We start from the raw sequence: 15,075 nt of genomic DNA, 5'->3' as shown, positions 1-15,075 counted from the left end.
GCTCGATTGGCAGATCCCCTAGTGTTAACTAACCAGGTGGCCTTTGCTAAATGTGTGTCCCAGTGTTTGAGGGTCCCACCACCCATTGCTCTCAGGGTAGTTTTTAGCAGTCCATTGTACCTTTCAATTTTCCCAGAGGCTGGTGCATGATAGGGGATGTGATACACCCACTCAATGCCATGCTCTTTGGCCCAGGTGTCTATGAGGTTATTCCGGAAATGAGTCCCGTTGTCTGACTCAATTCTCTCTGGGGTGCCATGTCGCCACAGGACTTGCTTTTCAAGACCCAGGATGGTGTTCCGGGCAGTGGCATGGGGCACAGGATAGGTTTCCAGCCATCCAGTGGTTACTTCCACCATTGTAAGAACATAGCGCTTGCCTTGGCGGCTTTGTGGGAGCGTGATGTAGTCGATTTGCCATGCTTCCCCATATTTATATTTCAACCATCGTCCTCCATACCACAGAGGTTTTACCCGCTTGGCTTGCTTGATTACAGCGCATGTTTCACATTGATGGATGACCTGTGAGATGGCGTCCATGCTCAAGTCCACCCCTCGATCACGGGCCCATCTATATGTCGCATCTCTTCCTTGATGGCCCGATGTGTCATGGGCCCATCGAGCTATAAATAATTCACCCTTACGCTGCCAGTCCAAATCCACCTGAGCCACTTCGATCTTGGCAGCCTGATCCACCTGCTGGTTGTTCTGATGTTCCTCAGTGGCCCGACTCTTGGGTACGTGGGCATCTACATGACGTACCTTTACAACTAGCTTCTCTAGCCGGGCAGCAATATCTTGCCACAATGGGGCAGCCCAGATGGGTTTGCCTCTGCGTTGCCAGTTGCTCCGCTTCCACTGCTGTAACCACCCCCACAGGGCATTGGCCACCATCCATGAGTCGGTATAGAGGTACAGTGTTGGCCACTTTTCTCTTTCAGCAATATCTAAAGCCAGCTGGATGGCTTTCACCTCTGCAAACTGGCTCGATTCACCTTGTCCTTCAGCAGCTTCTGCAACTTGCCGTGTAGGACTCCATACAGCGGCCTTCCACTTTCGATGCTTTCCCACTATGCGACAGGACCCATCAGTGAAGAGAGCATATGGTTTCTCATCTTCTGTTAGTTTATTATACGGTGGGGCTTCTTCAGCACGTGTCACCTCCTCCTCTGGCGACATTCCGAAATCTTTCCCTTCTGGCCAGTCTGTGATCACTTCCAGAATTCCTGGACGACTGGGGCTTCCTATTCGAGCCCGCTGTGTAATCAGTGCAACCCACTTGCTCCACGTAGCATCGGTTGCATGATGTGTAGAAGGAGCCCTCTCTTTGAACATCCAGCCCAGCACTGGCAGTCGGGGTGCCAAGAGGAGCTGTGCTTCAGTGCCAATCACCTCTGAAGCAGCTCGAACCCCTTCATAGGCTGCCAATATCTCCTTTTCCGTTGGAGTGTAGCGGGCCTCGGATCCTCTATATCCCCGACTCCAAAACCCCAGGGGTCGACCTCGAGTCTCCCCTGGTGCTTTCTGCCAGAGACTCCAGGTAGGGCCATTCTCCCCGGCTGCGGTGTACAACACATTTTTTACATCTGGTCCTGCCCGGACTGGCCCAAGAGCTACAGCATGAACTATTTCTTGTTTAATTTGTTCAAAAGCTTGTCGTTGCTCAGGGCCCCATTTGAAATCATTCTTCTTCCGGGTTACGTGGTAGAGAGGGCTTACTATCAGACTGTAATTCGGAATGTGCATTCTCCAGAAACCCACAACGCCTAAGAAGGCCTGTGTTTCCTTTTTGTTGGTTGGTGGAGACATGGCTGCTATTTTGTTGATAATATCCACTGGGATCTGACGCCGCCCATCATGCCACCTTATTCCTAAAAACTGGATTTCCTGCGCAGGCCCCTTCACCTTACTTCGTTTTATGGCAAAGCCAGCCTGCAGCAGGATTTGGATTATTTTCTTCCCCTTCTCAGAAACTTCCTCTGCTGAGTTGCCCCATACAATGATGTCATCAATGTACTGCAGGTGCTCTGGGGCTTCGCCCTTTTCCAGTGCAGTCTGGATCAGTCCATGGCAAATGGTGGGGCTGTGTTTCCACCCCTGGGGCAGTCGGTTCCAGGTATACTGGACGCCCCTCCAAGTGAAGGCAAACTGTGGCCTACACTCTGCTGCCAAAGGGATTGAGAAAAATGCATTAGCTATATCAATTGTGGCATACCATTTGGCTGCCTTCGACTCCAGTTCATATTGAAGTTCCAGCATGTCTGGCACAGCAGCACTCATCGGCGGTGTGACTTCATTCAGGCCACGATAGTCTACCGTCAGCCTCCACTCTCCATTGGACTTCCGCACTGGCCATATGGGACTGTTAAAGGGTGAGCGGGTTCTGCTGATCACTCCCTGACCCTCCAGTTGACGAATTAGCTTGTGGATGGGAACCAGGGAGTCTCTGTTGGTGCGGTATTGCCGCCGGTGCACAGTTGTGGTAGCAATCGGCACCTGTTGCTCTTCAACCCTCAGCAACCCTACAACAGAAGGGTCCTCCGAGAGACCGGGCAAACTAGACAACGTTTCAATTTCCTCCGCTTCCAAGGCGGCTATTCCAAAAGCCCACCGGTAGCCTTTTGGGTCTTTGAAATATCCTTTCCGGAGGTAGTCTATGCCCAGGATGCACGGAGCCTCTGGCCCAGTCACAATGGGGTGCTTTTGCCACTCATTCCCAGTTAGACTTACTTCAGCCTCCAACAGAGTCAACTGTTGGGATCCCCCTGTCACACCAGAAATAGATATCGGTTCCACCCCTTCATAACTCGATGGCATTAGGGTACACTGTGCACCGGTGTCCACTAGGGCTTTGTACTCCTGTGGGTCCGATGTGCCAGGCCATCGGATCCACACAGTCCAATACACTCTATTGTCCCTTTCCTCCACCTGGCTGGAGGCAGGGCCCCTCTAATCCTGCTCATCATATTCACTACTCATCTCTTGCAGAAAGGACTTAGAAGTCCCTTCAAGAGGATCATAAGTGCAACCAGGCCTTCCACTTGATCTGGGGGGCTGCCCGGTGGAAACTGGAGCAGCATTCTTTCTGGAAGAGTCCCTTTGTACAGCTGTCTTGCCTTGTAGCTCACGTACGCGTGCCCGCAAGATTGAGGTAGGCTTCCCATCCCATTTCCTCATGTCTTCTCCGTGGTCACGCAGGTAAAACCACAGGGTACCTCGTGGTGTGTATGCTCCATATCCCCTCTCTGGAGCAGAAAAACGCTTACTTCTAACAGCTGAAATACGGGTTTGTGTAGGTGGGGAGTACGATATATCCTCTTTGAGTTGCCGGACATCCTGGGACAGTTTCTCCACAGCTGAGACGAGGGAGGAAGAAAGGCTCTCTTCATATTGCCGGAGTCGGCCAGCCACTTCGTCCACTGTGGGTGCCTCTTCACTTTTCCAGTCGATTACTGCCAGTGAGTTGGCGTACGATGATGGTGCACTGCGTACAAATTTTCGCCACATGGGTCGGGTACACTGGACTTCATCGGGGTCTGTGGGCAACTGTGCGTTGTCCGGATCATAATAAACCATTTCCCGCACAGCTAATTCCCTCAGATATTGGATACCTCTCTCCATAGTGGTCCACTTGCCTGGCCGACATACGACATCTTCGCTGAAAGGATACCTTTCCCTCACACTTGACAGGAGTCGCCTCCAGAGGCTGAGGGCCTGCGCCTTCTTCCCAATTGCCTTGTCAATGCCCCCTTCCCTAGACAAGGATCCCAGCTGCTTGGCCTCCCTGCCCTCCAGTTCCAGACTACTGGCCCCGTTATCCCAGCAGCGGAGCAGCCAGGTAATTATGTGCTCCCCTGGAAGGCGGCTGAAATCTTTCCGCATATCTCGCAGCTCACTCAGGGACAGAGATCGGGTGATCACTTCTGGTTCTGGCTCTTCTTCTTGTTCTCGTGATGGTCCCGGTTCGTCATCATCTCTCACTAAGCGAACCGATTTCCTTGTGTATTTCTTTTTGTGTATAGGGGCGACCGATACTGGTATGGGTTGATCTTTTGGCTCGGCTATAGTGCCTGTTGTGGGGGTCTGGGCAGCTGCAGTGCCTGTTGTGGGGGTCTGGGCAGCTGCAGTGCCTGTTGCGGGGCCTGTTGCAGGGGCTGTTGCAGGGGCTTGGGCAGCTGCAGGGCCTGAAGATCCGCTCTCCCCCTCTGGATGGTGCTGTCTACTATCAAGCAGTGTTTGATAGATTGTGGCCAGGGCCCAGCACAGCGCGGTAAGTTGTGTCTCCTTAGAATCCCCACAGCATTTTCCTTTCAAATATTCTACCATTTTATGAGGGTCTTGCAGCTGTTCGGGGGTGAAGCTCCAAACCATTGGGGGTGAGAAGGTCTCTAGATACCCACCCATACTCTCCCACATGCCGTGCCAGCCCTGACCATTCAGCATTGGGGAAAATCCCTGGGTGGTATTCTTGAAACAATTTTTGCTAACCCTGAACAGGAGTTGGAAAACATTCAGGAGACCTAGCAATAGCAATATACTGGCCTGAACATTCCAAGGGTATTCAAAATTCTCAAAAATGGTCATGACCAACCAAAAGGGAAAAGGGGAGGTGAAAGAGTGGGAGAAGGTATCCCCCCCTGTCTTCCCCATAGATTGGGTGCGATTATTAATCAATTCTGAAAGATACTGACCAAGGTACGGGCCTGACTGAAATGCTACATACAAGTACCAGCTCAGACTCATGACCGTCGATGATATCTTATCATAAGCCATTATCACACAGTACAACAATAAGAGAACAGGAACCCCTTTTCCAGAGGTGATAAACAGCACAGCAGGGATTACATAGAGTAAACTTGGGTTTACAAACCAGAGCCATGTGACCAAACAGAACAGCATTATGACCAGCAACTGTTTCAAGAACATTATAAATTCTTATAACAATTTTGTTTTAACACACTTGGGTCAGACTTGTCCTTATCACAACCCCTCGAGCCCCACGTTGGGCGCCAAAAAGGACTGTCGTGGTTTAGGCCCAGCCGGTAGCTGGGTGCCACGCGGCCGCTCACTCACCCCTCCCCCAGAGGGACGGGGAAAACGGGAAAACAACGGCAAAGCCTCGAGGGTTGGGGTAAGGGCAGTTTACTGCAACAGCGAGGGAGAGGGAAACAATCAACAACAGTACTGATAACAGATTTACCGAGCCAACGAACGACCGACCGCACACTCAGCCCGTCCCGGAACCGCGCCGAAAAGAAAGAAGGAAAAAAAAAACCGTGCCGCCCCCTTTTATGGTAAGCATGATGTCACATGGTATGGAATAGCCCCCCGGCCAGCCTGGGTCACCTGCCCTGGCTCCTTGTGAAATTAACTCTGTCCTTGCCAGAACCAGGACAGTGGTGTTGCAAGACGGATACTCAAAAATCCACAGCGCTGTAGAAACGCTCCTGAATCCCTCTTTTTCTAAGAAAAAACTACACGTTGCTGTATAATCCCGGTAGCTAAACCCTGAAATATTCGATTAATTTTGCTCCGACAGCAATTTTGATGCAAAAAGTGGATTTTTTTTTTTTCTTTGGTGTGTTTGTGAAAGTCCCCGGGTCTTAATTACGGTTTCTGCAGGAGCGGAGCGCGTGAGGTCAAACTCTGCGCCCTCCTCGTTTGGCTTTTCCGATCCATTCCTGAATAATATTAATGATGATGGAAATGAATTTCCCGCTCAGTCTCTTAATTAATAAAAGAGATTTTGGTTGGTGTGGTTCTTGCGCGTGTGGGTATTTTACTGCTGATTTTTGGCTGTCCTCCAGCAAAACTGAGCCTGGACTTGAAAAACGCCGAGAGAAACTGGTTTTTATTTTTGAGGGCTTTATTTTTTCTTTATCCTATTAAAAATCGAGTGTTTTCCAGCCCAGACCCACCCACGCCGCCTCATTTTCCGACTAATTAATCCCCGCTGCTCACGTGTAAATACATGGATATCAAAAACCTTTCCTCGTTTGGGTCTTTATCTTCGTTAAACCACCGTCGTCACCCAAGTGGAAGCGATAATTCTTAATTTTGGGTGATCCTGGAGGGAATTTTGGGCGGCTTTGTCTCTCTCCAGGAGGAATTGCTGAGCCCTTGCCGATTTATCTCCCGGGATTTTTAAGCAGCTGGAGACGAATCCTCGCAGGAATCCTCGCGTCACCGTTGAGTTTCGGGGACAATTCCTTTACTCCCGTCCTGCGTGAATTTGGGGTGGGAATTTCTCCTCGCCCAGATTTTCTGGCTCGGGACGCGGCTCCTGAAATCGAGGATGGCGTAGGAGGTGTACGGAGGAGAGAGAAACTCTTTGAGCTGGGATTTAAACGGCGTTTTAAACCGATAACTGAGCAGATCTTGAGGAACAAATGCTGCTCTTCAGTCCTCTCCCGTATCCATCGTGCTGTACGTACACAAAAATAACACGGGAGCTGGAAGCAAACAACTTTTTTTTGGGTGTTTTCAGATGAAATTTTAAGCAGCGAGGTTGCTTTGGCGGAAAATTATTCCGGCCGGACACCGGGAAGGCTCCGGGTGGAGTTTTAACATCAGCTGCACCATCCACGTCTCGGGTTAGGAGGAAGCCGCCCCATTTTCTCAGCAGCGTTCACCGGAGGCATCAGCTAAAACATCATTAATTAAGTCTTAATCAAAGAATTTGGAGGTTCGGAAGGGTTTGACGCGCCGTTAGCTGGTGCCGTCACCTCTGTCCCTTCCCTTTTGTGCGTTCAAGGCGCGGGATGGTCGCTGCGAGCGTTGATCCCCGGCTCCTGGCTCAGCAGGGTCAGAATTAAAGGGAGTGCTGGCCACCACAAATCTGTTAGTTATTCTTTTCAGCCGCTGGATTTTCCAGCCTAGCTGCCTTTTCCAGGCTGTTTCTAGATAATATATCCTGGGGTGAGATCCGTAACGATGCAATTTAACCCCGGAATTCCAGTTTTCTGTTCCGTAGCTCTGCGTTTTCCCTGCGCTACCGCCGCCCTCTGGGATTTTGGGACTCGGCTTTGCCTTTACAAACCAAATCCCGACCCTTCCCTCCTTCCGCAGAAGAAACCCCCCCGGCTTTATTTTTCAGGGCGGGCACCGCGGGGAGCGAAGGGATTAACGGGAAAAGGACGTTCAGCCCCAAACCGTAGGACGACGCAGCTCCGCGTGCCGCGATCCCATGAGACCGTACCGGCTTGGACATCCTAAACCTCCTGCGTCTTTGAAAAACGGGGATTTAAGTATTTCTGTTTTCTTGAAATTCCAGTAAAGTTGCAGTAGAGGGATCCAGCACCACAAATATTGCCGTAACCCACGGTCTGGGAGATAGAAATAGTTGGGTTTAACGTCCTTCGTTAAACGTCGCCAACTCAAAATCACTAATTAAAAGTCAAAATCTGTTTTCTGCTTCAGTAGGTCACCTTCAAGGCACTGTCCAGGATGGGCAGATAACCTCAAAGTCACCAAAAAACCCTACAAAATCACTTTATCACTTAATAACGCTCATTTTTCAGGGTTGGGCGTTTTTTTAAAGATTAAATTAATTTTTTTGTTCAGGCTAAGGCAAGAGAGGAGGGATATTTAGGGCAATTTCTTGCAAATTCGGCCGCTCTCGTGGTCAGTCCCCAGAGCATCTCGGTCGCTCCTCTGAGGCGGGTGGCAGACTCGTCTTCGACGCAGGTTTTTTTTCCGGCAGCTCCGCTCACGCCGGTGGATCTGCCTCCTATTTCCATCTCAAACATCTGCCCTTTTAAACCAGCCTGAAATAATGCGTCTGCCCAAATAAAAACCAGCATCTTGCACGGTTTCCTTGCTTACACCGCCCTCCTCGAGTCATTTGGAGATTTTTTTTTTTTTTTTCCCCCTCCTTTGGATGTTTTTTGGAGTCTGGTGCCAGGACAGCCTATCCTGTATCCCTGGTTATGAATTTTCCAGCCCTGTTTCTTCACTTTTTTTCCCCCAATATCATCTCTGCTTCCCCCCCATCTCTCCCAGCTCAGCTTTGGGGTGGAAGGAGTTTTCCTGCCAGTGTTGGGCTCCTCCCGGCCTGGCAGTTCCCTCTGCCGGCTCCGCTTCGTATTACACCCCTTTCCCTTCCCACTTCTTCCCCGAGGAAAATAAACCCCGGGATTTATTTTGGCAGGCGGCATTAAAACCACGTGGATCCAGCCGAGCGCTGGCCCGGTGAACTTGAACCTCTCTACACTAAACACCACCCCAGCGAGGTCCGTCCTTCCGCATCTCGCTTATACCTTCACCTAACGAAGCGCGTAAATATTAATCGCGGTAATCAAATAAGCGTTTTTCCTGATTTTTCCCACATCGCCGTGAATAAATGTATTGTCTCGGGCCGAAGGAGAAGGTCTGGTTCTAAGCGGTAAAGTTAACGAAGACTTTCTGGTCACTGAATGTCGAGGCGGTGCTGCGTTTGGGGTTTCTTAATCTATAGATTAATTATTTTCTTCGCAGTAATTGTTTTCTTAATCTATAGCTTAAGGCGGTGCTATGTTTGGGTTTTCTTAATCCTGAGCAATTAAGAAAACCCGAACATAGCACCATCTACAGCCCCATCAAAAATACAGATGAGATTTCTAGTCTAATACAGCTGAGGTTTCTAATCTATAATATAGATGGGATTAAAAAAAAGCCAAACGTAGCACTTCCCTTCTAGATGAAGAAAGCCCTAACGCAGCGTCTATAGCACGATCTATAACGTAGATCGGATTTACTGGTGAGACGTCGCTGTCCAGGTGAATCTAGGTTGACGTTCTCCATCCTCCAGCTCTTCATTCCCATTTTGCTGCTGATTTTTAAGGGGACACCAAACCCAATTTCATTAAACTCCCCGAATGAGTTTCTCCGTACCAATAATTATATTTTTTTTTTTTTTCCTGGGATACAAGAGGCGGCTTCGTGGCGGGAGCCGGGAACATCCCGAGCGCGCACGCAGCGGCGGTTCCCGTGTTTCTGGCGAGAGATGAGGCTGGGGTGATGCTGCTTGACTTTTTCTGGGGTTTTTTTCTGATATTTTGACACACGGGTGGGGCAATAACGTAAAAGAGGAGCCGTAACATAACCACCGGGTGAGGGGAGAGAGTCAAAGCATCATTTTATTGGGGGGGGAGAGGAGAAGAATGGTGTAAATTTATGTATTTCCAGCTAATCCCTTAAAAAAAAGTCACTGGAGTTTGGAAATGCAAGAGGAGGCTGGTAGGATCCAAGGAGACAGTGAAAAAGAGAAGAGATAAACTAAATAAGTGAAAATAAACGGGTAAATCTGATAGAATCACTTAACCGCCCGGACGGGTGGTTAGAGGCTTCACTTCGAAGTGGAACGGGAAGAAATTAAACTGGTGATGAAATATTTTCCCTTCTCTTTAAAAAAAAAAAATAAACCCAACCAAACTCCTCCTTGGCTTCCTCTTACAGCCGGTGCTCGCAGAGCTATTGTGTTAAGAGGGAGCAGGAGGAAATTGGTCGGCCGCAGCCCTTGAAATGATGAATTTCAGGAAGGAGTTTGTCCTAAAGGTGGAAAAATGCCTGGAAAAACCCTGAAATACCGGTGCCCGTTCCTCGTTTTTCCATAGGTGTCCGTGTTTGCACGTGTCTGTAGTATCCTCGGCTTCGCTGGGCTCTTGACGTACGTTAAAAATAGAGAATTTTCTGGAGGTAGCCTTTGTTTCTGATGCCTCGGGTTGATGTCTCCGATTAATTGCTGTCTTTGTTTCGTCAGATACGGTATCTAAAGGCATTTGTGCCTGAAGCCACGGAAGATAGATGGACAAGCCAAGCAACTTCTGACTCTGCATCATTTTCTGGGGCAAAATTATATGGCAATGTATCCTACAAGGTAACGTAGTCCCTTGTGGCAAGTAAAGAGGATTCCTTTTGCTCGGCCACCGCTTGCTAAGAACAGTTTAGCACTTGAATTTCCCTTTAATACGCAACTTAGAGGAATCGGCACTGCCCCAAAGCAAAATTTGAGGAATTATGCGAGAGGGAAATCTAAATTGTCTCCAAATTGTGTCGCGTTTTGAGTCAGATCTCTCCTGCTGGGGAGTAGAGTTAACAGCTCTCGGAACGGGATACTTCCCGTATCCACAGCTGTAAAATCTCCCTTAAAACATCCCAGGTGAGCCAAGGGAGTCTGCCACAGCGATCTTGCCGCTCGAGCGACGCTTCAACTCGCTTGGAGGCCTGAAAAATTAAACCCCACCATCTAAAGGCCAAAATCTGACGTCGCCCCGATGCGTTAGTGGGTCGGTGTTGGGTTTAGGCCAGTAAAAGCGACGGACCGCAGACTTTAAGCTGAAGTTTAAGACCGGCCGAGGTTTTACGGGAACTCGGAAGCAGCGGAGGGACGTGGCGGGTAAAGCCACGCGGATGCTCCATCTCTCTGGCTCTTCGTTCCTCGCTGCGGGGACCACGTCTGCGCGTCCAGACCACGACCCGAGACACGGGGCTGCTCCGCGGCATCAGAATAAAACCCCAAATCCTCGGCCAGATGCTTGTCGTGAGCATATACGTCGCTATATTCCCCCAGGTATCCCTGGGAATCGGTGAATAACGAGGCTCTTAATTCATCTTGCATGATGTATAGCGCTCTTCTCTAATTAACAGCCGCGTGTCTTAAGCTTAACGCGTGCTACACGCGCTCGGCGTTCAATTAGCCGAAGGACGTGCGTCACGGAGGGCGTCTTTACGCGAGGAAGGGTCTCGCACACCCAACAAGGGTGCGGGTTCGCGGTGGGGTGGTGGTGACCCCTCAACGCAGCTGGGGCTTAAGAGGACGGACGGGCTGCGTGCGATCTCTGGAGAGCTCTGAAATGCGCCCCGGGAGATGTCCGTGGGCTCGGCAGAAATGTCTTTTTTCCCCCAAGTTTCTGGTCTTCAGAACGATAGTTAAATTAGCGACTAAAAATTGTCTACCTAGATTATCTATCTACAGATTGTCTAACTAAAGTTTATCTACCTAGATTATCTACATAAAAATTACCTGCCTAAAGATTGTCTACCTAGATCATCTACCTAAATTAACTACCTAAAGTTATCTACCTAAAGATTCTTTACCTAAAGATTATCCATCTAGGTGATCTACCTAATGATAATCTACCTAAATTTTCTACCAAGATCATCTATCTAAATTAACTACCCAAAGTTATTGTCTACCTAAAGATGATCTACTTAAGGATCCTCTACCTAGATGGATCTACCTAAGGATGATCTCCCTAAATTATCTACTGAAAGCAGGCAGTGCGAATTGGGTCCGTTCAGCTGAAGGCATCCCGCGGAAACGCAACGTTCACCTAAAAGACAGATTTTGGCGTGAAATTGGGGTGAGCTGACAACAGGAAGCTGAAAGGAGATAAACGTGTCACCCTGCGTTCCTTCAGCTGGAGCTGAAAGTTGGCCAACACCAACTTAACTTCTCTCCCCCGTGTTGGCGAACCCAACCCTGGTACTGAAGCCTCGTTTAGAGGTAACGAAGGTACTTTATGGAGAACGTTGGAGCAAGAGCAGGGGTAGAACTCCCACTTGCTCGCTAAATTCCCTCGGAATGTCCTGTCTTACCCCGGGATGCGGAATGCTGACATCATTCGTTGGGGCAACACAACGCTGTCGCTAAGGGTCTAGTTGCCCGAGCTAGTCCGGTGTAGATCCACTGGTTTATTTTTAAGCAGCGCCTCGTACCGAAAGCTTGAGCTCCTTTCTTCTTGTCCGCAGGGTGTCCGGTGAGGAATGCAATGGGATCAATAGCATGTCGGCGGAGAGCGGCCCTGGAACGAGACTGAGAAATTTGCCGGTAATGGGGGACGGACTAGAAACCACCCAAATGTCTACGACGCAGTCGCAGGCTCAACCCCAACAAGGCAGCGCCGTAGGCGTTAATCCCCCTCCGCCGGAGACCTCCAACCCCAACAAACCCAAGCGACAGACCAACCAGCTGCAGTATCTGCTCAAGGTGGTGCTGAAGACGCTGTGGAAGCACCAGTTTGCGTGGCCTTTCCAGCAGCCCGTGGACGCCGTCAAGCTGAACCTCCCCGTAAGTAGAGGTGGAGAAACCGGACGACGGTTGTCGGTGGAAGGAGGGAGATCGTTGGGGGTCTGGCGCCTGCGTCTGCCCTCCTGAAATCACAGAATCCGCTTTTATCGGTTGGACTCGATGATCTCGAGGGTCTTTTCCAACCGAAACGATCTGTGATCTAAAACACGCACGCGAGGAGGAATTTCCAGTGAGTTTCCAGTGGCTCAGCTACTGCTTTGCCTTTTACCACCCAATTCTTTCTGTCGGGGTGCGGAGAGGAAAGTGGGAATAATATTTTGGGAGTCGGGGAGGGTGAGTCTGCAATCCTCTGTCCCCCAGCCAAGCACCAAAAATGATTAAGTACCAAAAATTAAGCACCAAAACCGAAACACCAAAAATGATTAAGCACCAAAAATTAAGCACCAGAAATGATTAAGTGCCAAAAATTTAGCACCAAAAATGATTAAGCGCCAAAAATTTAGCGCCAAAAATGATTAAGCACTGAAAATTAAACACCAAAAATGATTAAGCCCCAAAAATTAAGCACCAAAAATGATTAAGCGTGAAAGATTATTAAGCACATCAACTCAGGCTCTGCCTTACCGCTCCCCGAAGCCCAGTGCGCTTTTCCGTGCCTGGCTTAAACCCTCGTTTGATCCCTGCTGCTTTATCAGCAGAGTCTTTTTCTTTGAGATGAAAACACTCGGAGCCTTTTACAGAGCATCTGAGTACTCAAACGGCCGCTGCGCTTCTCACGCGTTGCTGCGACAGGCGAGCAGTTTCGTTAGGGATGCCGATTTTAAATTAATTTCCAATAAATTGAGGGGATCGAGCGCGTCCTCACTAAGTCAGCAGCGGACGCCGCGTTGGGTGGGAGCATTGATCTGGTCGAGGGTGGGAAGGCTCTAACGAGGGGTCTGGATCGATGGGCCGAGGCCAATCACGTGAAATTCAACTCGTTTGGGTCACAACGACCCCGGGCAACGCTACAGGCGTGAGGAAGAGCGGCTGGAGCCGGCCAACAGCGTCCTGGCTCGTATCAGCAAGAGCGTGGCCAGTGATTGTCCCCCCCCCGTACTCGGTACCGCAAGTTCTGGGTTCAGTTTTGGGCTCCTCGCTACCAGAAGGACGTTGAGGTGCTGGAGCGTGTTCAAAGAAGGTCAAAGAAGTGGGGAAGGGTCTGGAGAACGAGATTTATGGGGAAACGGGAATAGGACGAGAGGAAACGGCCTCAGGAGATGTTTAGGTTGGATATTAGGAAGGATTTTGTCACCCAAAGGGTTGTCAGGCGCAGGAACGGGGAAGCGGTGGAGTCACCGTCCCCGGAGGTGTTGAAAAGACGCGTAGACGTGGCGCTTGGGGACATGGTTTAGTGACCAGGCAGTGCCGGGGTAACGGTTGGACTCGGTGAAGTCCACGGAAGCCTTCTCCTGTGTCCTCCCCGACCCGTCGCGGACAGGAAAGGGAACGGCGCAGCCCTTCCCATCGCCCGCTCCCTGCCTCGACCCAGGCGCCGTCACCAGGAGTTAGAGTAAAACCCGAGGAACCGGGAAAAATCCGAGCGTCGTTTAGAGATCATTTATCACAGGAAATCACAGCGACATCCTCTGCTGTGCGCGTCTGGTTTGGGCCCTTCCAGCTCCCACCAGAAGAGGTTTGTTCCCTCCATCCCTCGAGAGAGAGATTTTTCTGCGTAGCGCCCGCTTTCCTCATCTGTTTTACCTTTAAGCTCTAACAATTCTAAATATCTAATCTCTCACCCGAGCGTTAGGCTATTTAATTTCTTCGCGGTAGGAACGAGCTCCCCGTCGCACGTGGAGAACGTCGGTTCTAGAGCAACGGCGTTCCCACCCCCCCCTTTTTTTTTTTTTTAATTTTAAATTCTTTTTCTAAACGTTACGCCTGAAAATAGAAACACCTTCTTTTGTGTTAATCTGGCTGCGTTTAAGGGGCTGTAGTAAATCTGATTTGCTCGCTTCTCGCGTCGCTGTGTTAAACGTTCTCACTCTCGCGTCTCCCTCTCTGCCCTTTGTAGGATTATTATAAGATAATTAAAACTCCGATGGATATGGGAACAATAAAGAAACGCTTGGAGAATAACTACTACTGGAACGCTCAAGAATGTATCCAGGATTTTAACACGATGTTTACAAACTGCTACATCTACAATAAGGTACGAAAAGTTCCCCAAATCCGCGGGGTTGTGTTTTTTTTGTTTTTTTTTTTTACCCCAAGGGAAATCTTCTGCGTCCTCGTTGGATTGGTGCGGAAATCCATCCGTAAAAGGAACCGCCGCCGAGATCGGCTCCTTTAGGAAAACAAATGGGATTAAACTGGGAGCTTGGGCACGTTTTGTGCCGGGAAGGAAGATGCAGACAGGGCTGGCTTAACCGCCGTCCCTCCCGGAAGAATTATTAGCAGATATCATCAGTCTAGACATTATTTCTTCTTTTTTTTTTTTGGTCCTAAAAGGAAATTTTTAGGGTCTGACTCGAGCAAAACCACAAACTTATCAAACAAATAATTGAGAAGTAGATCTGTGCTTTGTATTTTTTGTAGCTTTGTTAAGAAGTCGGCTTAAGGCTGGTTTGAAACTCTGAAATCGGGGGGGGGGGGGGGGGGGGGGGGGGGGGGACCAAAACAGGGATATACGGAGCGACGCGTTGAGTTTGTCGTGCCGGACCGTGACCTCATTGCAGAAGATTCCTCTCCAGACAATGAGAAACATCCCGAAACCCGTTTTATAAACAGTTGTGCAACCGCCTGGGGCGCAGGAAGGAATATCTGGAGGGATGAGGAGCGTCCCGGGGCGTTTCCACAAAGGGTGGCGGTGGGACGGTGTCCACCAGAACCCGGGGAGGGGGGTGGTGGCGGTGGAGCTTGGAGAAGGGTTTTCGGGGCCGTACCAGGCTGCGCCGAGCACCGGACGCTCGCTCGTTAGCTTCTTAAGGAGCAAAAGGACGCAAACGAAGGGTCCTCAAAGTTGGTGAGACGTGGTCAGAGCCTCAGGCCTCTTCCCCGACCGAGCCCGAGCGTTCCCGATCC

At 49.9% G+C, this 15,075-nt stretch overlaps 1 protein-coding gene across 11 annotated transcripts in view; it reads left to right on the top strand.

Moving 5' to 3' along the window:
- The window catches only part of BRD4 (bromodomain containing 4), a 75,866-nt gene that overhangs the window by 23,832 nt on the left and 36,959 nt on the right, over positions 1 to 15,075 (top strand). For 9 of the 11 annotated variants that reach the window (XR_008574479.1, XM_054807794.1, XM_054807787.1 and 6 more), the window contains exons 3-5: positions 9,739 to 9,855; positions 11,730 to 12,048; positions 14,066 to 14,203. Coding sequence is in view for 10 of the 11 variants with exons in the window: in XM_054807794.1 (XP_054663769.1) it covers positions 9,836 to 9,855; positions 11,730 to 12,048; positions 14,066 to 14,203 (477 nt within the window). In the remaining variant the exon portion in view is untranslated. The remainder of the gene's footprint in view (positions 1 to 9,738; positions 9,856 to 11,729; positions 12,049 to 14,065; positions 14,204 to 15,075) is intronic. The other 2 variants (XM_054807796.1, XM_054807797.1) reach the window with 1 other exon arrangement.

Source organism: Grus americana, chromosome 33 (assembly GCF_028858705.1).
Source record: "Grus americana isolate bGruAme1 chromosome 33, bGruAme1.mat, whole genome shotgun sequence".
NCBI lineage: Eukaryota > Metazoa > Chordata > Aves > Gruiformes > Gruidae > Grus > Grus americana.
This window is presented reverse-complemented; position numbering and strand designations above follow the sequence as displayed.